The sequence below is a fragment of the Alligator sinensis genome, unplaced genomic scaffold (assembly GCF_000455745.1).
Source record: "Alligator sinensis unplaced genomic scaffold, ASM45574v1 scaffold1146_2, whole genome shotgun sequence".
Lineage (NCBI taxonomy): Eukaryota > Metazoa > Chordata > Crocodylia > Alligatoridae > Alligator > Alligator sinensis.
Window position 1 is genome coordinate 65995 of NW_005843326.1, and position 24106 is coordinate 90100.

Below are 24106 nucleotides of genomic sequence, written 5' to 3' on the forward strand. Positions count from 1 at the left end.
GGCTTGGGCCCTGCCAGCTGGAACAACTCGTGTGGTTGTTCAGACGACCGGACCACCTGCGTCGTGATTGAAAGCGGCGTGAGTAAAGTTTTTTGCAACCGATAAGTTGTGTCTGCCTCTCCATTCACCAGCCCGCCCTAACGTACGAGCAATCTCTGAATCACCTCAAGTCGGCTCTGGCCGTCCAAGACAAAAACTGCATTAAGAAACCCATGCTTCCCATTACAATAAATGCACCCAGCCCCTGCGCACCCTCCCTGCACCTTCACCTACCCAAATCGCAGTACTTCAGTCTAAACACCGATATGGGGTTTACATTCTCAGTTCGCTCTCTGTACTTGTCGCTGTCACTTCTGTTACTGCTGATCCTGTTGTAGTCCTTCTTGCTGTCTCCAGGTCTAGTTGCATCTCTGTCCTCTTCATTCTCTCTGTCCACTTCCCCTCCTGGGGGGGAGGTCTTTGAGCAACCTGCGCCAGGTGTCGCTTTTCCAGATGAAGTTGGCTACATCTTCTCCATCCTCACTCACCGATTTTCTGGTGGTAGGACTGAAGTTTGTTCAGAAACATTTTAACACAATCTGTTTCTTTGAGCTCAGTGTGCCTGTATACCAATTTGCTCAGTAATTCACCTCCATTAATAAGCCCAAGTGCTATAACAAGAATATAGGGATGTGTACATAGACTCTGTGCGCATGGCCTGTTACAGATAGGCTTTATTAAAGGTGTCTTCTCTTTCCTATCCCAGCCTTAAGGTTCCAAGCCTATTTCTCTGCTGGCCTGTCTCTTTTATTCTTGGCTTCCTCCTTTTCCTGTTTGAACTGTAAGATAATTTTCGTGGTGTCTGTTACTCCCTGAGCTCACATATCTTTACATGTTGAATTTTTTTCTAATCATTTTCTTTCTTTAACCTCCTGCACCTTCAGTTGCATAATGAGCCCATTAGTTTCTCATTTATTCTGGTCTTTATGTGTCTTATTGATGTTTTGGGCTTCCTTGTTTCTCCACAGAATGTTTCTCTAGGCCTCTCCCTTCTGTTATTGCCAATATACTCCTTGATAATTAATTTGTAGTGTCACCAGTACATCAGACATTTCATAGGTAAATAATGATTTCCATTTTTTTTTTGTGAAGAGCTTGCAATCTAGGCAAGTAGCAAACATATGGGAGGTACTACTACAAAAGTAGGACGTCTGTATAGAAAAGAATTAGCAGGCATCTTTTCAGTCCCACCATTTTTGTTAGTTTTAAAAATATTGTGGGATAAACATTGTCATCTAGTTTAGTTTTCTCAAATTTAACTTTTAAAGGTCATGGATTTATTAATCCAGCACATTCAAACCTAATCAGTTAAATAGTATGAGATCTGTCAGCCTAGTACCTTCCACCATTTTCCTTTCTCTTAGATCCAGTATCATATTCTTCTTAACTGTCAGAACAGAGGTAGTACAACATCAAATTCTTTTGTCTCCCACATCTTCAAAGTTTGTAAATCTTTTCAGCACTGTCACCTCTGCAACATGGCCAAATTCAACACTCTTGATCAGTTCACTGTGAAAATTCTTACTGCTGCTTTCATTTCCTCTTGTTTTGACTGCTATCATGTCCAATTCTTGAACATTTGAAGTGCTATAATTTAATATTCCACAATATGATACTGCCACAACAGTATTGTAACATGTGGCGTTCTGGATCATTACTGTAGTTTCTAAAATTCCTGATCTCTCCTCACATCTGTCTTCCTTATCTGGGAAATTATGGAGCCATACTGGATTTGAAAAAGTACTTGTATAAAACTGTGTTGGCTATAAGATAGGACATATAGAGACAGCTTATAAACAGGGAGCAATTGGGTGTGTACCAAGGACTTTGAAAAGGGAAAAAGTCACATTTTTTGGCTTTGCAGTTGTCAATGAATTCAAAGAGATCATTCAAGTAACTATAATGAAGTATGATTACTCCTTCAAATTTGTGTTAAAGCATTTTTATTTAAATACATCATTCATTGTTCTTTTCATTTACTGTTAAAAGTCTAAGGGCTGCATAATTTACAGTATAGGAAACAAGCCACTGAATATAATGGGCTAAACTTCTAACAATAACCTCTAATTTTGTACCCCTAATTAATCACCCACTGTCAGTTGCCAGCATAGATGATAGCATTTAGTGTTTACACATGTAACTACTTCCAGACAAGATCAGGTAGATAAAATTCATAAAGCTGTCTTTCAGAGTAAATTACAGGCATGAAAATAAAAATCTGGCTCAAAATAATGATAGTGGTGATGATGACAGAGCAATGCTATATCAACAACATATTGCTGTTAAAAAGAGAAAGCAAAACATAGGTAAAAACAACGTGTTCTAGACTCGATTTATATACGACTGTAAACCATTTTAATAGCCAAATCTTTTGTCTTTTCAAGTCAGTGTGAGTTCTGCCTTCAGCTTAACCACATTGAGGGTTTGGATCTTAATCAAGATTGCAGTAAAATGTATCCTGTACTACAGCTGTGGAATGCAAGCTACAAGGAAATAAAAGGCGCAGGAATTGTTCTATAACCACAAGATTCTTGGCAAATCCTTGTGGATGAATTTTCTATATTTAGCACTAGAAAGTCTAATATGATGATCTCTTCTGCTGTAACCATCTGACAAACAGTAACAAGGCACAAGAATATTCTAGGGCTAGTCCAAACAATAGCAGGTGTTTCTTTCAATATACAGCAAGTAGTGGGCATTTCAGGGATCCATCACAGGCTGAAGTGACCAAGTTGAGAAAATCTGGAGAGTGATAAAAAGGAACCCAAATTAATTAACATGTGCATCATTTAAGCCATCTGTCAGTTTGGGATTTTGATGGAAGTAATTGGCTTTGAACAAGCTTTAGCTTTAAAATCTGTTTTGAGAGCTTTAATATAGTTTCTGCCTCTTTTACTTCTATCCTTTTCAGTCTCACATACATCAAAGCCAAAGATTTTTAAAGGATAAAGATTGTAATGAGCAGGACTGCAGACAATAGAGAATAATGAATCAATAATTATTTATCATTCATGATTAAACAACTGTATATGAAATAAAACAGTTGAAGTGAAAGCATATAATTTTCCTTTTCTCTTTGTACATGTGTGAATATGCACATGCATGCATATATACATACACATAAATAGTTTAGAAGGAAAGATTGTCTTAATAACTTTCACAAACCATATTTTTCTTTAATCATAGTTCATGATTCTGAGGGTAGATAAGCCACAATTGAGGCACAATTGGGACTTAAGAAATCTGGGTTCAATTCCAAGTTATGTTCAGTGCGACTTTTACAAGTTTGATTAATTTTTCAGAGCCTTATAGGATGGTGTCCCATCTTGGTTCAGGCCTCTACATATCATTAATCTGAGATCTGTAGATTCTGATGGAAAAAATACCGGATTTATCTTTTTGCAGAACTAATCAGTGACACAAGACTCCAAATAAATTCTTCTTTAAAATATTGCAGGTAGCAAATTAAACATATTAATATATATTACACACATACACACACACAGAAACACATGCATGCATACTCATGCATGTGCATCGTGCATTCATGTGCATCGTGCATTCATGTGCACACACACACACGCATCAGTTCCTTTTACTGTTCAATTATTCTTTTATAACGGCTTTTTCCTCAAGTTGGCTCCAGATTGATAGTTTTCATTTAATTTCACATATATCATAAAAGAACCCAACTAGACACTAATAACATTTATAACTAACTAGCGCGATTAAAGCAATAAAAAGGAAGGTGTATTGAACCCAACTGTTCTGTTTATAAAAGGTTTAATTCATCCACCAGTTGTCTTGAGCCTGAGTTTAACACTTGAGCACTATATCAATGCTTGGGTGAGTGCTAAAGTTTCATAGTTTTTACCCAATACTAATATAGAAACTTTTGTGCTTGAGATATATATATTGTATCGTCTAATCTTATCAGCATGGTAAATGTACATTCTGAAGTATATGAATTGCTATCTTCTTTTGTGTATTAAAAGACTTAATATAAGGAAAGTATTCAAATAGTCTGTTTAAAATGTTGAAGATGTCTGTAAGGTACATGAATTTCTTAGGTATTATTAATTCTGTTTCCTACTTGTCGTATACATAATGTTGAAACAGCAAGGCTTTCTACCTCAGATAATCAGGGTTCTATAAAATCAGGCCGGTGGCAGTTGATGTTACATCAACAGCACAAACTTGAAAAATCACCTAAATTTCTGAGGCTGCCCTATGCTGCCCAACACATTTTACATGTTTGTGTTCTAATGCTGATTTTTTTTTGTCATTTTAGTTGTTTCTAAAATAAGAGATAGTTTGACAATAGAGAATTGACTGTAACATCATAAACTATGAGTTGTGACTCCAAGACACACATGGCTAGGAGAAATAAAATCTTTATAAAAGCATATATATGTATGCTTGTGGATGTAATATAAAAATATTAACCAGTTAAACTTTGGTGCTTAATTTATTCAGGTGTGAAACATAATTTTAAAGTTTATAATTATTAAATTAACTGATAAAATTGAATTAGTTCATGAAGTTTTGGAGTATCTAATGAATCCCCATTTTACTGTAGGCTTTAGTTCTTTTTTTATTGTGTAAATCATACTGAAAAGGCTAGGATATATAATTTACTGGCACTTACAACAAATTGCAATTATATAACAAGAGATGACTTCCCAAGATTTAATTACATAAAGTACACATTCAGATAAATCAAATTCTGAATGCCATAGTGCCCTGATCAGCTGAGACTGGTTTATGTAATATAATACAGTATATTATTATTATTATAAAAATAATAATGTTGATACCCTCAAATGCATTGACTGATATTAGCAAAATGTTTGAACTATTTTGATAAAATATAAACATGTAGATTATGTTGAATAAAGGACACGGCCAAATTTCAATCTCTGCATTGAGGCTGTATCTTGCTGTCTGAGATTTTTCACTTGAACAGGCATTTTACACTTAGGGATTCCTAAGTGTTTGGAGATGTTAGCATTTGCCTAACATCCAGCTGTTTTGCTCTGGCAAACCTAGAAAATAATTTTTGCAGGATTAAATTAATCCTTGCCTAAATGGCTTGTGTTAAAGACCTGGTATGTATCACTTTAAATCTGGGCTTGCTTTTTGGACATGAATGAAAGTCACCCCTTGATTAAAGACTCTACATAAAACAAGCAGAATCGGATGTTTGTACATATTTTTAATCACTGAAACTTTGCAAAATTAAACTAATGCAAAACTTTTATCCCTTGCTTCTAGTATGATATGGCTCTGTAGAAAGCGATACTATGAGAGAGCTTTTCCTGAGATAATTTTTTAGAAAACTTAGCTTCAGAGGTAGAGTATTTTTAAGCAATGAATGCATAGGACTGTTATCATGGTGAGATCTTATACTTGTCTTGCTAAGATCTTATACAGGAAGTGAAAGATGAAACACACAATTCTATTCCACATTCCTAACCATTTACAAGACTGTACTCAAGGGCCACGTCCCCATTGGTGGGGGCATACGGTTGCCATGGGGGAAAAAACAGCGGAACAAATTTGTGCTGCATGCCCCTGCACTTTTGGAGGTTAGCACAAGGAAAAATGCTCCAGGTAGGATAGGGCAGGCTGGTAGGCCTGTGCAAAGTGGCTAGTATTTGCTTTAGATTCGGATTCGAACGATTCGGGGGACGGCGATTTGAATTGGTGATTTGGCCGAATCTGTTTCAGAGATACGGCTGCAACTGAATCTCTGAAACACACAGGCCCCATCCCCTGCCTGCTGTCCCAGCCCGGCAATGGCTGCCCTGCCTGCCCCAGCTCCTGGCTCTTTGGGAAAAAAAAACAAAAAACCACTCACCGGCTCCTGCCCAGCGGGAAGCGATCCCTGCTACCTCCCATTGCTCCACACCACTAGGGGGGCTATTCCACAAACCCCACAAACCCCACCTGCTCTCCCAGTCCCCCCCACACTGCCATAGCTGCCACACCTGCCACAGCTCCCAGCCCTTTAATAAAAAAAAAAAGCCCTGACTCACCGGATGCTGCCCAGCGGGGTGGGGGGAAGGGGGCAATTCCCGCTGCCCCCCACTGCCCTGCGCTGCATGGTGGGGTGCTCTGCATGAGCCCCCAAAAGTCCTGAGGCCACTGCAGCAGCCAGTGAGCCCGGGAGTTGTTTTGGGTTTTTTTTCTTAAAGGGACAGAGCTGGGGTGGGTGGGGTAGCCATGGCAGGGGCTGGGTGAGCAGGCAGGGGTTCGGAACTCATGGCAGAGCCCCCCATGCAGTTGGGGACAGCAGGGATTGCCCCCCACCAGGCAGCAGCTGGTGAATGGGGTTTTTTGAAAGGGCTGGGAGCTGGGGTGGGTGGGGCAGCCATGGGAGGGGGCTGGGACAGCAGGTAGGGGTTGAGGGATGTTTGGGGGGCTGAGGCAGGAGGCAGGGGATGGGGCCTGACAGGAGTCCTCCCCATGGTCCCTTCTCGACTCCTCTGGTGTCCCCTTCCCCGCCCCCTACTTATCAGCTAGGAGTCCTTGCAATGGGCGGGGACTGTCCAAATCACTGAAGCTCTCTGAATCTTTTCTGAATTGATTTGAAGAGCTTTGAATCAATTTGGACCTTTTAATTGGTCCCCTGATTCAATTCGGATTTGGAGATTTGGCCACCAAATCTGGTCAAATCTCTTCCGAATCGAATTGGCACCCGAAGGTTCACATACTGCTAGAGGCTGGGGCCAGTACCTGAGCTGGCCCTAACAGCCTTATCTTCAGTTCTGTGGCCTCCCGGGACTCCAGTGAGAGTAACCTGGGTGTGCAGAGCCTGGAGTGTGGCTTTGGCCAGCCAGGCTCTGGTTTTGGGTGGTGAACACTGCTGCTGTATGCGCCACTCCACCTTTTTTCCTCATTTTTTTTTTTTGATATCAGGATTTCCTGGTATCTAAATTTAGTTCTGTGTTACAAACACACAGCATGGAGATCCAAATCACAGGTATGGGGTGTGTTTTGCAGTGCTTCAAAATGCATGTGTCGACTCATGTAGATGCAGCCAAAAAGGACATTACCCATTGGCAAGAGTTTATGCACCTACTTTGCAGATAGTTGTATGTCTGTTATCATGCAGGCATATAACTTATGTAAGGGTGGTTCAGTTGGTAGCACTCTTGCCTTTGTCTTCTCTTTTGGGAGTGGGTGTGGCTTGAAAGAGACAGTGAGTACATTTACATGTGATGCTGTGTTGCCATAGCAACATGCTATGACGATGTAGTGTCCATGGGCAAGAAGTGTGCCACTGCAGCTATGCTGCCATAGTGATGTGCTCCCCAGTTATAGTGCATTGCTATGGTGACACAGTGTCTAAAAAGGAAGTACTAAGTGATGGTGCAATAACAAAAGTGCCATAGAGGCATGTGTAGATGCACCCAGTAAGGGGTGATGGGAACTCCCCTCAGTGTGAGAACAGGCAGTGGGGATGGGTAGGCCTGTGGAGGAATTGTTGTTGTCTTTTATGTAGGTATTGAATGTGTGCTAAGAAGCAAGGTTGGATTGGGCATAGGGAAAGGGCACTTTCCTTGGGCACAAGGAGGGGAGCAGAAGCAGGAGGGTGAAGGGTGGAGTAGTGTAGATTGTTTTTAAATTTGGGAAGTTTTTTCTAAGTGGGGAGGGTTGCTTTCTCCTAGTATTTTATTTTGTTTTTATAATTGTTTTATCTTTTATTGTAGACTGCCCTGAGCCTTTTTGAGAAGAGAGGCATATAAATCTAATAAATAAATAAAGAGGTATAGTTGCCTTTAAACCTAGGGCTGTTTTGTGCTATTGAAGGCCTTCCTTCAAATCAGATGTCAAACTAGGCTCTTGGACTCGGCTGGTGAATTTCACAATGTACAATAGTAGATAATATCTTGCCCAACATTTCCCCTCCATGCGTGAGCAATTTGTTTTTGTAAGACCCCACCCTGATAGATGAAAAGAGAATGTGCTTTAATTTGGAGGGATACTATATGTTTTCATTAGTCTGTGTCTTGATGCTTATAATCCTGTTAAGTTTATAACTGAATTTACATAAGTGAAAAAACATATCCTTTTGATGTTGTATGCAGTACCAGCTGTACTACCAGCATCTAATGCCTTGTTTTGTAGTGTGCTTTTGGGTACCTTAAATGTTACAGCTACCACATGAAAAAAATATGCTTCTTTAATACTGGTTTAAAGTTTGACTGGCATCAAATATTTATTTCAACAATTATTGTGAAATAAAAATTAAACAAAGTAAAATATTATCTTCATTACCTCCCTACAGGTCAAGGCAACAGATGCAGATACAGGCCAATTTGGTGAAATAGAGTATTTTCTTTATGATGGGTTCCATAATTATGAAAAATCTAAAGCATTCCAGGTAGACCCAAGTACTGGTCACATCTGTGTATCTCAAGACATTGATAGGGAAGAGGATCCAGTCACTTACGATCTCTTGGTGAAAGCGACAGATGGGGTAAGTGTTGCCTATAAATCTTACCAGATGTGTAAATAAGTTTGGGATTCACTATATGCTTGTAATTGGGGAAATAAGATTTTTATTTATTTATTTGAAAGTTAAAGGAGTTATAACTTGAAAAAATTTATTACTCCAGAACAAATAGACTTTTTCAAACTGAAATTGGTATGTAGTTAAATGTCATTCAGACTTATTTGTAGATCATATTTTGTCTTGCTTTAGATGGCTAAAAATCGTGCTGCTGAATAAATGTGAAAATACACACAAATTATTCAGTATGAGGAAGATTAGATACATTAATAATGGATCCTTGAACTAGATGGGACTATTGTAAGTCATATGAGTTTTTTTACATTTCATTTTAATTAGACTCAGAAACGTGAGTCCTGCTAAAAATCTGTGATTTGCAGATAAATGTATAATAAAAAAAGATGGAAATGTTAGATGCATATTATACTAGATGAAGGCCATGATGATAAATTTTAGATAAGAATAATAAGAAAATGTAGATACACTAAATGATAGATTTTTTTCACTTTCAGGTTAGCATAATTTATCTTCTTCTACCCTGATACAACCAAATTTTCAAAAGCGATGACTAATTTTGAGAATCTTAGTTTTTGAATGCCTAGTTAGGAACAGTTAAGGTGTGATTTTTTGTAGAGGTGCTGAGCACTTTGCAGTATACATGGATTTGACTTGACACTGTAAGAGTATAGTACTTATAAAAAACAGGTGTGAAGTTCCACAGATTGGTATCCAAATGTTGTAATATCTAAAAATTGTGTCCACTTTTGAAAATGTGGGCCTTTTCAGAACTGATACTTAGTTGAACTGATGAACTACTATATTACATTCCTTCTGTGGGATATGGGCAGAAGAAATAGATGAAAAAGATGGGAGAAAAGTTGAAAGGTTATTTTTGATGACAAAGGTGAAGGAAGGAGGAAGGAAGGAAGAACGGAAAGAAAATACGAACCTTATATAGACAATGAGAAAGGGAGGAAAGAAGAATTTTCCAGATGGCACATAGTTTATCTTGCAATGAAACAACATAGTAGAGCTATCAGTTTCCTCCATGTTTTTGTGTCTGCTCCATTACATATTTGAGCTTGTCTGCCTCATATATATCACGTAGAAGGAGCAGTGGGGGAAACAAAAAACCACAAAAAAGCAATTTTGTTAAATTGGCACTTGTGAGCTTTAAATCGTCTATGAAGAAGTATTCACTGATTTTAGTGGGGACAAGATTGACCATCGTATTATTGCAGTTTGAAAAACTGCAGAAAAATCCAGCATATATTAATTGTGGGGAGAGGAAGGACACTAACTTTCTGTTTCAAAGAATCACTAAAGTTACATATCTTAATATGTTTGTCATTGAATGTTAGGGTTAAGGATCCTTCTGTCATACCTGCAAAGTATACTTTGCTTCAAGGGCTAATCCCTTATTTTAATTCCAAAGTCACCTGCCCCATCTTTGGCTTTCCCAGGTATTTTGTGTTGAAAAATTCTTACTGCAGAAATAGTCATGAAACTAAAGTTCCTTACACGATAGGAATTAATCCTATAGAACCTGCATGAATAAAGGTGTCCTTCATTGCCACATATTATGGGCCTTGGCAGACTGAGAACTGTATATAGTAGCATTAACTCTCCATATCTTACATAAGATATATGCTTACATGTGCATTTAATTCCCAGTTACAACATTAAGCCTTAGGGTTAACAGGATTAATATGTATAACTATTAGTGCTATTAAAGCTTTGGTCCCTGATTCAATTCAGTGGTGATTTGGCCTGATTCGGTGGCCAAATCTCCGAATGCACATCAAATCAGAGGACCCTTTAATCTCTCCGAATAGAATCAGAACCTTCCGAATCGATTTGGAAAGATTCGGCAATTTGGACATAGACACAGTTTTAAATGTTTTTTCTACAAATCTCTAGGTAGCAGGTGGCTCACGAATGCTGCAGTGTTGGGGTGCATGGAGTGTAGGCAGCAGACCTGGAAGTGGACCAGAAGTCCCTGCATCTTTGCATTCTCTTTTGGAGTTACATTTGCTACTTGGCATGTGCCACAAATCAATCTCTGTTCTTAAGGCTAAGTACAGACTGTCAAAAAGCCCAGAGCTGTATTGATTCAATCTTGCAGGTTAGTTTAAACTGCATAGATTGAACCAATAAGCAAGTGAACAGACATTCATTTTTGATTCAGGAAATGCAGCCATATGCCTTCAGTGGACCTGGCCAGAAGCCAAGGGGCACTAGAGCACACCTCCCTGCTTGGCTGCGGTCTACCTTGGCTGCAGCAGACACCTTGGGCCAAAGCTATCCCACCCACCCTGCGAGGCAGGATTTGTAGGGGAGGTTCAAAGCATCCTGGGATGCTTGGAGACAGTGAGTTAATTTGAATTTAGAGGGGATCTGGGACAGAAGTTCAAGAAACCAATTTAACCTAAATCAGTTAAGTCTGATACTACATCCATCCAGGTTTATCTTAAACTGATTTCAGCCATTTTGAAAATGGTTTATGTGCACTGAACTTCTGTTGTGTTACAGATTTGAACTGGTTTCCAATCAATTGTATCTATTTATGTGTATTTCTATCTGTAGCCTAAGAGAACATAAGATTGCAACTTTGAGGGGGGGTTCCCTGTGTGGAAGGGGATAAATAGGGAAAATGCAATTGTAATGTTACCATTGCAGTGTTCTTTTGTGATCTGGCTCTAAAATAGATAGTTGGGCTGTCAGAAATATCATTATTGTGCAGTGTGGAAGACTTAATGTTATAAGAACCATAATTTTTTACACTTACAGTTCCCAGCATTCCTTATTTTAAAATAGAGTTTTAACATTGCAGTTCTCTTACCATTCCAGGCATAACATACTAACATTTTGCTGTCTTTTATTTGCTAGTGAGCAACAAAAATGTCTTAATATGATGTAAAAGTTTTAATGCTTTTCACGATCAAGTAACACAAAAGGCGATAAAGGCATTTTCCTCAGGAAATCTAAATGCTTCAATTATAGGTTGGGATCATGCATAGGAAGTTTTAATCCCAAAGGTGTTTTTTAATTCCCCGAAAAAGGAGAATATGAAAAAAATATTAATGGAAGGCTTGATGTGGGCTTAAAGGGGACTGTGAAAGGAAGCAGAAATTATGCATATGCTTGCTTATGTGCTATGTTTCTCTACCTTTTAAAGGTGGGCAAACATGGCTTGTTTTGCTAGTTAATTTTTTTTCTCATTATTTAAACTGAAGCAGTTAAAACACAAAAGAGTGTAATCTATATTCTTTAGTTAGTGGAACTTCTATTGAAATTAAAGTGTTTGATGTAACTGGCTAATTCTGTTTCTTTTTTTCACCATTACAGCATTACCACTTAAAGACAACACATAACACATTTTGACATTTTAAGAAGGAAATAAAATGTCTCTTTAGGAAATAAAGTCTGTATATGATATTTCATTTTGAAAAAAAATTACAGTTGACCCAAAAAGAAGCTAAAATGGAAATCCTGACAGAATCTTAAGTAGTTTTACAATTTTAACAACAAGAAATATAGCTATTCTAAATAACACCATAGGTATTTATTCAATTGGCATATCCCATCTGTCAAAGTAGGAAAAAAATATTTCTATTGGAAGTGCACTGATAACTTCATGTTTTAACACAAATTTGGTTTTAGGAGAAGAAAATTGCCAGTGTGGTAATTTCAGTTCTGCGGAAATCCATTATGTTTGCAGTCTGTTCCACAAATAACAGAATTTCAGAATCCAGCAAGAAGATGGTGTTGTCATTAACATGTTTATGTCCCCAAACTTTGTATCATTCCATCAAACACAAAAGTAGTTAGAAGATAATTTAGGTTTTTGATAGATATGAAGTTAGAACCAAAAAGACACTAAAGTGAAATTTTAATACAGGTTTTTAGAGACTTTTATTCTACTGCAAAGCAAAATCAAAATGCAGATTCCTGTTTGAATAACTGGACCATGCATGGATAGTAGAGTCCATGTTTAAAAAAAAAAAAAGATCCCAGAACCACGCATGCAGAAATCTGGAAAGTTGCACTCATACCATGGCTGCATGCATAAATTTGGGGGTATTAAATATAGCTTGCTGCTATACATGTCAGTACTCAACTTGTGTGATAAAGCTCTATAATTATTAGAGCTGTGTGAAATTTCAGTAGCCATTTTTTTGGAGGTGTTTTAGCACCCAAAACACTGAATCCAAAATAAAACAGAAGGCTCCAAAATATCTCTGAAACAAAACGAAACCATCCGAAATGTTTCGGGGACACCCCCCTGGGAATGGTCCAGCACAGCCCCGCAGCCCCCCTTTTAAAGTGCCGGGAGGCTGGGGCCAGGCAGGGCAGTCATGGGGGCTTCTCCCGCGACTCCCCTGCTGGGGCAGAGGCAGGCACAGCCAGAGGACCTGCGGGAGAACTTGCAGCCACCTGGCTGTGCCTGCCTCTTCCTGGCTGATCCAAATCTCTGAAACAGTGTCGAAACTCCAAAACAGATTTGGCCGAATCGAAACAGAAGAGTGATGCAAAACACTGAAACAAATCGCTGTCCTCTGAAATGGCCAAATCCAAAACTGAAACGAAACATAGCTGTTTCGCACAGCTCTAATAATTATGTACTCAACTCACAAGCATTTTGTTTACGTACCTTTACAATTCAGGTTTTGTGTGTGTATGAGCATATGTGTGTGTATATATATGTGTGTGTATATATAGATGTATATATGTATACTATATATAGTATATGTTTTAATGTCATGCTCCACTGTTCCATTCTTCCCAATATCACAGAATTCACCTAATGTAAACCTGCTCCAGAATCTTAGCTGCCTTCTTAAAAAAAATATCTTTTATAGATGATGAAATAACGTTGGAAATGTAAACCAAGCCTAAGTTGATGCAGTGATGTTTTTCTAAGTTTTCTACAAGACAGTCACTCTAAAAAGCAAATTTTCACTTCTCTTTCATCATGCCTCTCATAATTCTGAAGTCACTTTTTTTCCCCCAGGATGTCACAAAATACAGTATTGCCATTGAATTCAGTACTTTGCTGAGCGTTATCTTTCTGGGTCCAGCCTACATTCTCTTTTTGCTCTTCAGTTTTCTGTGCAAAGTGGAATTAGTGGCCCCATAGTTTATGTCCCTGTACTATTTCCTGATGGTGGCCCCTGGGGAGTCTGTCTTGTAGCTAGGGATTGTAGGGAAGCAAAACCACAAGCTAAATGGAGAACAGCATAGCAGTCCAAGCCTGAGTGGGGAAAGGTGATTCTGAATCTAGCTACCAGGCCAATCCCCATTCCCAAGCTTACACAGGAGAAGGAGAACCATGGTTCAGGCTGTTGAGCCAAGTTTCCCGGATAGCATAGTGGGGAAAAAACCCCAAAGTACAAATTAATTCTATGGATTTTATATTTCCAGCTACAAGTTACAGTTGAATTGCTGCCCTTGTGGAAATCCACAAGTTCAAACATGTACCTATATGTACAGGACAAAATGGCAGACCTGCTCAAATGACAATCCTAGAACTGGTGGGGAGATTTTCAGCAAAACAGTTGTCATTGTAAAATACGAATGTATTTAAATTGAATTGTTTTAAGGAAATGTATCAGTGTCAGTGAGTGTTTTCTGCTCAAAGTGAGAGAGTACAACCCAGGATAGCTACTTTGCTGTGAGTTAGCAAATAGGCTGTGGCAGACCTAGGGTCAAGTCTCTGCTCTGTATGAGGCAGAAGAAGAACATGGAACTGGGTTTCCTAGGTAGGTGCTTTGTTAGTGGACTACTGCATATCTTGTTGTGATGCATTGCATCAGATCTGCAGGACTGTATCATGTACATTTGTGCAGTGTATTTTTCCAATGTATTTGTTGTTTAATTCATTCTGGTTTACTTCAACAGGGTGGATTAAGTGCCCAAGCTTTTGTTCACATTGAGATTGAAGACATTAATGATAATCAACCTATCTTCGACCCAGAAACCTATCTGACAAGCATTAGTAGTCATACACCGCCAGGAACAGAAATCACAAACGTCATTGCCACAGACAGGGATTCTGGTATATATGGCAGTGTGACATATGAGCTTGTTCCAGGCAACTTTTCATCACTTTTCACAGTGGATACTTCTACAGGTACTGTATGTGTACAGGTACTGTATGTGTACAGTATGATTCAGAAACTACGTTGATGCTGCACATCACAATCTTCATTGAAAATAATATTCTGTTACATATGGACAAGATGGCTTTTTCTCTTTTATTTTTCTTTGTGAGTTTGGTTTTCTGTTGACTGAAAACATGGCATATGCAATGGGATTACATGTCATTTCTCCAGCATTTTCTTTTGGAAACTAGAGTATTTTGCCCATGCAACAGAAGTGTTTTCTGTAGATCTTGAATGCTTAGAATAAAAAATGAAAGAATTATCCTTGAGAGACTTATATAATCCCTTTCCCATTCTCTCTCTTCACTTTCATACTACCACTTCAGATAATTGTTCATGTGCACATTCTGCACCTGCCGTGAATCTTGAGCTGGAGAATTTTTGCCTTAGCTATACTCATAGGGTATTCTTTAACTCCATCCCCCTTTCTGCCCTATACCTAGGGGTCAAGGGAGATGCGCACTTCCTTCTTCTCAGTGCCTGGACAAGAGATGTAACATTTCTCTTGACTTGTTTGTAAGCTTCCTTTACTTTGAAGGCCATTTTTTCTAGACCTTTTCCCCTTTTTCCCCTGCTGTTTCATTTCTTCTCTCCTCCTTTGCTGAGAGAGAAGACAAGAAGTAATGAATAGAAAAGCTTTTGCCTCCAGCCTCTCTGTCACACGACGTTTCCCTCCCATCTTATTTTACTGTGCCACAGTGTGCTGCTCTTCAGGGCCTATTATTCCCTATTGGTCTTCCTCTTCCCCTTCTTTTCTTTCAAAGGGCTAGAAGCTATTTTCTTTCTTTAGTTTGTTTTACTTTTTGCTAATATAGCTATTTATTTTCTCAGCAATGGTTTCTTTCTGCTCACTGAGACTTTATTGCATTCAGTCAGCGTCAAAAGAGCCGTGGCCTACTATTTGTATAAAATTAAGTCTTTCCAAAACTTTACACAACTGTTTGCTTCCCTATCCAAGTGCATGATGGGGTGCATGGAACTATGCTGCCAAAGTGGAGGCGGTGCTGTGCTATTGGCTGATTTTACAACAACTCAGGCTACAGTCTCCAAAAGCCACAGAATGGCTCCATAAATGACATCCGCAGGGGAACTACCCAGAACTCGATATATTCCTTTTCTAAACTTTACATGATTTCAAAAACCTCCAGACCAGATGCTGCATGTGATAAGGTCATCCATCAGTCACTGTTTCCCTAGGGAACTCTGAGACCTGCCTGCAAGTATATGTGGGTGTTGCTTTAGAGTCACCCACAGTAAGGACATGCATACAGATGATTGCTTGGGGGGCAGGGGGAGAGAAGTTACTTACCATAAACTGGAGTTCTTCAAGATGTGCTATCCATGTGCATATTTACATCCCACTCTCTTTTACCTGTTTTTTCAAGAATCACACATTGTATAGGACTGCAGGATTGAGAGGAAGCCAAGGTGCAGACTGTGTGCACTGATGTTTATCTTATCAGTGCATTGGTCTACAACAGGGCAGTAACTCTTCTGGCCCCACAGGCTGCATAAGGGGTTTAGGCTGATTTGTTGGGGGGATCAGACCCACAGACTGGCTTCACTTGCTAGAGCCAGTGGACTGGGCCAGTCTGGTATGGGCAGCTCATGTAGTGCATGCCCCAGACCAGTCCTGTAATGCTGTGTGCAGCATGTACTGGTTTTGACCCGGGCTCACACTTGGAGCTAGCACAGTGTGAATGCTGCTTGCAGTACCCATGCTGGACTGGCCCTGCACACTGATTCCAGCATGCAAGGCCAGTCTGTGGGCCTGATCTATCCCCAGAGCCAGCATGGAGGCCTAGTCTGGCATTGGTGCTGCACACCAGGCAGGCTCCATGTGCTCATGCAGTGTGTGCGGCTGGGGCTAGCATGTGCATCATGGCTGGAGTGCATCATGGAGTCAATAGACTTACAGGCTGAATACTAGGGCTCTTTGAGCCAGATACAGCCCAGGGGCTGAATCTTTGTCACTGCTGGCCTACAAGGAATTGCTAAGGCAAAAAGTCATTGGTCTTAGCTCCTGATGTGCACCCCCAGTACAGAGAACGTGCTATGAATGATGCAGCTCAAGGGTCTACTTATTCATAAATAATTTCTACACCTTTCTTTTAAATAAAGTCTCATCCTTAACTCTTTATTACCTTAAGTTGTATTGGAGAATTTTGCTACTATTCTGACAGTTCTCTGCTGCTCCTCTACCTCCCTATTTACTTGACTCTCTTGCCTTTTCTATTCCTTACTTCCTGACATGACTGGTTTCCCCATTTTGTCTTAAGGGAAAAGTTAGGTGGTACTGGGTCACTAATGGAGTTGGAGCAGAGGCAAAGAGGCAATTTTGATAGACGCAAATAAGTCAGTATAAACTACATATAAGAAGGCCTCAACAAAATGTGCATCTTACAGACCTTTCTTTTCACCCACTGCCAAAACAGCAGCCCGGCTGAACTTTAAACCCTGTATTCCAGCAGTCCCTAGTAGTTTAGACATCAAGGGCACGTGCTTTGAGTACATTAGTCTTTCTGACTGAAGTTATCTACTTCTAATATTAGAAAAAATAAACTAGAGCTACAAATCAACTTGAAAGCTATCATATGCATGCTACTCTGATTATGTCCTGATCAGAACTATTACTCCCTGATATTTTGCTGTTTAAGATTAATTAGCCTTGACACAAGAGATTATTCCATGTTTTAGTAATTTGCTGTGCTGGTGAGAAAGAGGGGGTATTTGCTGTTTGGTACAGAAATCATCATAAAGTTCTGTTCTCCCAAAATGATGTCTATTTTCACCTTGTTACATAACCCCCAAAATATTTTGATGAACAGAAGAAACTAATCTTCTTAGGAAGTTGCCTTGCTTACCTTGGCCATATTCTAATTCATTTTAACTGCAAATCTTAAGTGCCTGTCAAATCAGATTCTCTAGGGAATAAGTGATGCCAAAAATATATAGGTCAGTCCATAACTGGGGAACAGGATCTCCAACATTTTTAACCGATTATTTCAAAACTGAATCAATAGGGTTGTCAGGGAGACAAGCCATGGGTGTGTAACCCATGTAGGTCACTCAGGAAGAATTGGCTTTGCAGCATTCCTTTCTTGAAAGGGGTTTTCCCTTGACTAGTGGCCCTTTGGCCTGATTTTCTTCCATTGTTGGCAATTTGCAGAAGGTGGATGTCATCTTTAATTATGAGGAACACTTAAATCATTATTATCTTGTTGAACTATCATGGAATTTTATCAAACAGGGACTGAATTCTTAATGAAGTAGCCTGCGGTCATTGTTACTGGCATTTCTAGATGAGAAAAGCATTTAAGTTGAAGACACTATTCCCAACATTATAGCACTTGGAATCTGATTACATTTAATCAGATCTCATGGATAATTTATGAGATCTGGATGAATTTTATTTTAACTTACTAATATTAACGATGATGTGCCTCTTTTTTTTGTAAAGAACACCCTTTTTTCTTTTATATCCTTTTCACATGCTTATAGCTAATTACTGGCAAAATGAATTTTTTTATTAGCTTTTGGCTATCTTTCAATAAAAATAGTCATTATGAGTCCTAGTTTATCCCCCAGAAGCTCTGCCATCTTCCTGTTTGACATTCTAGTGGAAGCTGTTCAATACTGAGAAACGGAAACAAATTATCTGACTCTGTGACAGCACTGAGAGCTTTTCCTTCTCTTCTTCCTCACTGTCTGAGAGACAGGAAGATGGCCAGTTGCTATTTTTTCCTTTCTCTAGGGCTGTCTTCTGTACCTCAGATTATGGGGGAATTGCTGAGAACATTAAGCCTGTCTTTCTGATGTCCTGATCTAAAAGCATTCCTGATAATCTTCTTTCTGAAGTTGTATGGTGGACATAAGCCATGCCTACACAAAAGTGTTTCTCTGTTCAGTCCCATCCCCATAGTGCCATGGACAGGCTGATTAGGTTAGGGTCAGTGTCACTGAGTAATGCTATCGAGTTCAGTTGAAGTGATGCTGGGCTCCACTTCTGCCTATGGATAGAGCCTGTACAGAGCAGGGATATGTGCTTGATGACTGCTCTGGGACAGGGTACATTTACTGACTAGACACAGATTACTCCAGCCATTACTTCGGCTTCATTGACCCAGTTTTTTGGCTAGAAGGAGACAGATGGAAAGTACCAGAAATAGAATTCATGGAATTTAGGAGGTGTGGCATGAACTCTCATGAGCTGCTTCAAAACATGCCTCTTTTTTAACCTTCTGTGGCTTGCATATTATAATATTACCAGTTTGTGTCATGACAAGTCCTGTCACATGTGCCTTTTTCTCAAGATGTGGTGGTGGAAGTTTGAGAATATTAGTTTATGTAGATCTATTATCCTGATTCATCTTTATGTGTAAATAGTGATTTGTAAGTTTTGAACGTGTGTTCAGGAATTAGGCAGGGGTGTCACTGAATTGGGTCTTTTAGACTGACTTTGTTCATCTTCTTCCTTTGTTTGAATTACTTTGATAAGTATATGGAATATGTGGTAGTATTTTTATTTGTATGAAATGAAATCATAAAAAGTAAATGTATTACTAGCTGACGTCTTGTCACATAGTATTCTAGTAATGCTATAACAAGTCATAGTGATATTTATGTGCTTTTTTGGACTCTTGTTTGAAATAATCTCTTAGAATCCTGTAAATGGCATCTATTGCATTTGTCCATGTGCATACATTTGAATTAACCATTTTTTTTATTTCAGCGATAGCAGATTGTCTGAAATATAAACCCATGGCCAGTAATCCGAGATTTAAAGTATGAAATCCTAGATTTCAAATCCTAGATTTCAAGCCATTCCATTATAGGACTGGCTGAACCAGCAGTGAAAAGGGTGAACCTTCAGATGCAACCAGTGATGTGACAGTAAACCTAAGCAAAGGTCACTCTTAAAAATTTGGCAGCTGCTTCTTATTTTACCATTTTCATCATGTCACACATTACTGTATTTCTGACATACTCGACATAACAAACCTATTACTTTTGAAAAAAAAATGTCCACCTAAGGATACAGAGTTCATCACTTTTGATTTTTGAAACATCCTGAGAGAAGGCCTAGAGACTTTAGCAGCTCCCAGAGTTATTGCCTGGGGTTTTTCAAGATAACCCTGATTTTCTCTACCAAATTAGCAGAACTAGAAAGTACTTTGAGAAGTAATTTGGGCCTAGTGGGCATCATTGTGTCAAACTGCAGTATATATGGCCTGGACTCTTCACACAAGTGCAGTCTATTTGTTCCTTTTGAAACACAATTCCATTAGTTAGTCATTGATTACCAAGAAATGCCTGGACTGCATCCTGACAATTAATTAAAAGGATGTAGCCAAAGATTAATTTTTTTCCCATTTTAGGACATAGTATTATCAGTATGAATCAATACCCCTGGTATGGACTCTTTCCTTTGGGAATTGGAATGTCCTATCATTGACTCCAGTGGTTTTCAGATCAGGCTCTTTAATGATAGTGACTTATACTTTCTATCTACTCCATTCAGAACTGATACATATTTAAGTGCAGGAGGCATGCATTATTACTAAAATTTATTAGAAAGCAATTTCTGCAAAATTAAAAATTTCCATCAGAAAATGGTGCTAAACACAAACTCTTACCCTTGCATCTAAGGTGAAAAAATGTATTTTTGGATGCCTCATGCCCCCATTTTCTCTTATGGGTGAGTTTCCTTATCCCAACTAAATGTCCCACGATGGACTGTTGTGCATCTTTTGACCAAAACACATGTTCACTACGTGATTCAAATGGCTGGGATGCATTATGGCAGGTGTAAATTGTCCTAGAAGCCCATTCCATACAGAAAAATGAATGTATGAAGCTCAAACTACTGTACAATTTCCAAGAGGTATTGAAGAGTATTTTAGGTAAGTGCAGTTTAATGTTGAACTGACTCAAAATAAAATTTTGATTTGGTTCAACACACTGAAATAAAATGTGTTATCTTAGGAATGTGGAAATGTTTTGTATCAATCAAAACTGTTGAAAGAAAACTTATTGAAATAACATTTTTCAAATCACATTGGGGGGACTTTCATTCCCTTAAAAATTAGTATTTTGACTTTTTATCACAATTCAAATGAAAACAAAGATTGAGATACCAGAATCTCCCATGGGATAGGAATTGCAATTTTTGCTCAGCTGTAATTTTTGCACAGTATTTAATTTGTAACAGATTGAGCAATACATCAAAGTAAGGTAGGGTGGGCATTTCTTTTTAGAGAAAATAAAGCTATTTTTATGATTGCTAATGAGGCATTCACATTATAATTTATTATTGGAAAGATTTGTTCTTCTAATTTTTATTCTATTCCTGACACATTTATATGATATGTAATAAAATTGCTACATACACGAAGGGGATTGCATGAGTGAAAACACATTTAAAATTAGGAACAATTTGTTTTGGAACATTCTGAGGCCCTGCTTTTTTTTTACCACAACTACTTCAGTTCTTGTTTCCTTTGCTTTGCACAAGTAATTGATAGCATATTCAGGGTACTGAAAATCAGAGGACTAAGCATGACAATGGGTTAGCTGATTAGGTTTTTACCTCTGAAGACCTAACTTTGGTATGTCACAGAGTTTAAATGCAGTCATCTTAGCCTAGTTGTTACTGAATAATTACCCGGTACAGGACTGCCACATAGTTTAGTACCACTGAGCTTGATTGGTAGGCCGTGACAATTATGGAGAAGTCTAAGCCTGGGAACAATAGGAAACAATAAGGAACTGAACTTTGAGATCAATGCTAATTTACTGGAGAATATGGTGAGAGCATCATTTGACTCTAACAGCAAGTTGGGTTGGCAGAATAACATGAAAAAATGTATGTGATGCCTGCTGTTGGTGTAAGTAGGTTGGCTTTCCTCTACAATCTCTACAAGTCAGTAGAATTAACCAACCCTGGGGAGAAAAATTGTTATAAGCCCTATGCCAAGAACTCAAAAATGCAATGGTAGCATGCCAAGAACTCAATAATGCAATGGTAGATTGCCATCTGCACTTGTGATTTATTGTACTACCACACATTGCAAACAAAGCATCTTGTAACTCATTGAAAGTTACATCTAAGAATGTAAGAATTCACCAGATGAAGCAAACATGTAGACTCTCATCACTTTCCCCTGCTCTTATGATTTACAAGAGGTTGTTAATATGGAGTGATAATAGGAAAAAGAGGCAGAATGTATTAATAATTCTTAAAAATGTGTGCACTTAATTACTGAAATACCCAAGCCATAGAAGATCTGAAGACACTTTAATAAAGAATATTAAAAAGCTGCCAAACCAAGAATGAATAAGTTTTTCTTTCTCTTTCTTCCATTCTGATAGTATTAGGTTAAAATTGTTTCTAGACTACTCTTTACCATAGCCCATTCTTTATTATTGTGTTCAACAGGGTAACACCTACTAGTTTTTACAAGTCTTTGCCATCTTGCAGGAGGCTAATTGGCTCCGTGTATAAACAAGGGCTCTCTGATGTTATCTGTCAGCTCTAAGGGAGGGAGCTGTGAAAGCAGTAGTTCACACAAATAATAAATAACCTTGGTAAAATGTTCCTACTATATTGGACTGGTATGGACAATCATAATGAGTAGCATAGTAGCAAAGTTTTTGAGTAACAAAGTGACTGTGTGGAGTGTTTGGTAGCGTCCTCAGTAAAGAGAAGCAGCATTTCTTTTTGCGCACACATTAGTCTTATGTGTCAATGCCTGTCCTTGTGCCTAAAAACCTTTTGTTCTATGTAAAGGTCCTTGAAAGATATATCCTCTCTAGTTACCATAGCAGTGGAGTTTTTATTAAGTTGAAGGTAGCACTATTTTAGGGTCTGCATTGAAAAGATTCTTGATTAAATATATGTGTTTGAAAAAAATCAGTAAGTTAAGGAACCTAAAAGTGCTCCCTGACTGACCTGGAGGAGTGCTGTGGTGCTCTGTCAGTTATTATATAGGATAATTGAGAAGATTCAGCCTTTGATTTTTAAAACATAGCAGACTACTCCGTTTTATGGGACTGTTGGAGAACAGCATTTCTATTTGGGAGATTTGTAGTTCATCAGCCCAGAGTCATATCCACTTTGTTTATCATATACTTTGATTTTTCGTTGCTTTTTCTAGTCTTGTGTAGAAGTGTTGCCTAAAATGTTTTTATCCGTACAAATACAATGAACGTAGTTTGAATGATAATTATATAAGACTCAGAGTGCAGAGAGACATAATATTTGAAATGTTTTAAAAAATGAATGGTTCAATTGTGGACAGACATACAACCCCCTGACTATACCAGAGGGCATGATACAGGGTTGCGTGGTCTTAGAGCTCTGCTTTACCCCTAATTAGAGGAGAGTCAGTGAGTGTTCCCTCCACCTCAGCTGCTGCTGTCACCCTGCATCCTTCTCCCTAGCACTGCCTGCAGTGCCCAGAGTGCTGAGAGCCTAAAGGGCATTCACAGCACCTAAAGTGCTAGGAGTCTTGGCACTCACAGCACCCTGAGCTTCTGGAATGTCAGGAGCTGTGGCATGCTGAGTGCAGGAGACTGTAGAACACTAACAGCATCTAGAGTGTGGGAAGACTGGGTGCATCTACACATGCGCTTGAATGCATATTAGCCTATTTTAATGTGCATTAAAGTGTCACAAAAATGCACATTTCATTAATGTGCATTAAAATAGGCTAATGCACCTTTTTCTGGTACCTCATTATGGAGGGCACTTTTACATGTGCTCCTGCAAGGGAGGGGGCGAGGGGGACTTTAATTAGAGTGGCTCTGAGAGCCACTCTAATTAAAGCACCACAGCGTCTCATGGATTAGTGTCCCCACAATTAAAAATGGCAGCGGGGGCACTTGAACTATAGCTCATTGAATGAGCTATAGTTCAAGCAGTCTCACCACCATCTTGAAGTGCAGGGATGCTAATACACAAGATAAGGAGGCTGGCTGGAGCATGGTAATTACCACACTCCAGCACACTTGATTTATCAACTCTGTTCTGAAGCACTGTAATTACAGTGCATTGGAGCAACACTGCAGCATGTTGACAGGCACCCAGAGATACTAAATTTAATGTGCATTAGCAAAAGTGCATTAATGAATGTGTAGACACGCCCACTGAGGACTAAGAGTTGTAGTCAGACTGTCACCCAGGAAGCAGGAGACTCAGGTTCCAGACCCATGATCAAGGAATTGGACCCTACAGCTCTCTGGCTCTCTTAACCAGAAAGCTACCTGATGGTCATAGATGATTACATGGTTCACTCCTCCCCCACCATTTCCATAGTTTCATAGTTTCATAGTTGGTAGGGTCGAAAGGGATCTGAGCAGATCATCAAGTCCAACCCCCTGTCCT

The 24106-nt window shown here is 38.9% G+C and overlaps 1 protein-coding gene across 1 annotated transcript in view; it reads left to right on the forward strand.

Moving 5' to 3' along the window:
• DCHS2 (dachsous cadherin-related 2) overlaps nucleotides 1-24106 on the forward strand; it is a 122773-nt gene that overhangs the window by 9035 nt on the left and 89632 nt on the right. The window contains exons 2-3 of the mRNA XM_006038362.1: nucleotides 8333-8524; nucleotides 14459-14690. Of these exons, the coding sequence (XP_006038424.1) occupies nucleotides 8333-8524; nucleotides 14459-14690 (424 nt within the window). The remainder of the gene's footprint in view (nucleotides 1-8332; nucleotides 8525-14458; nucleotides 14691-24106) is intronic.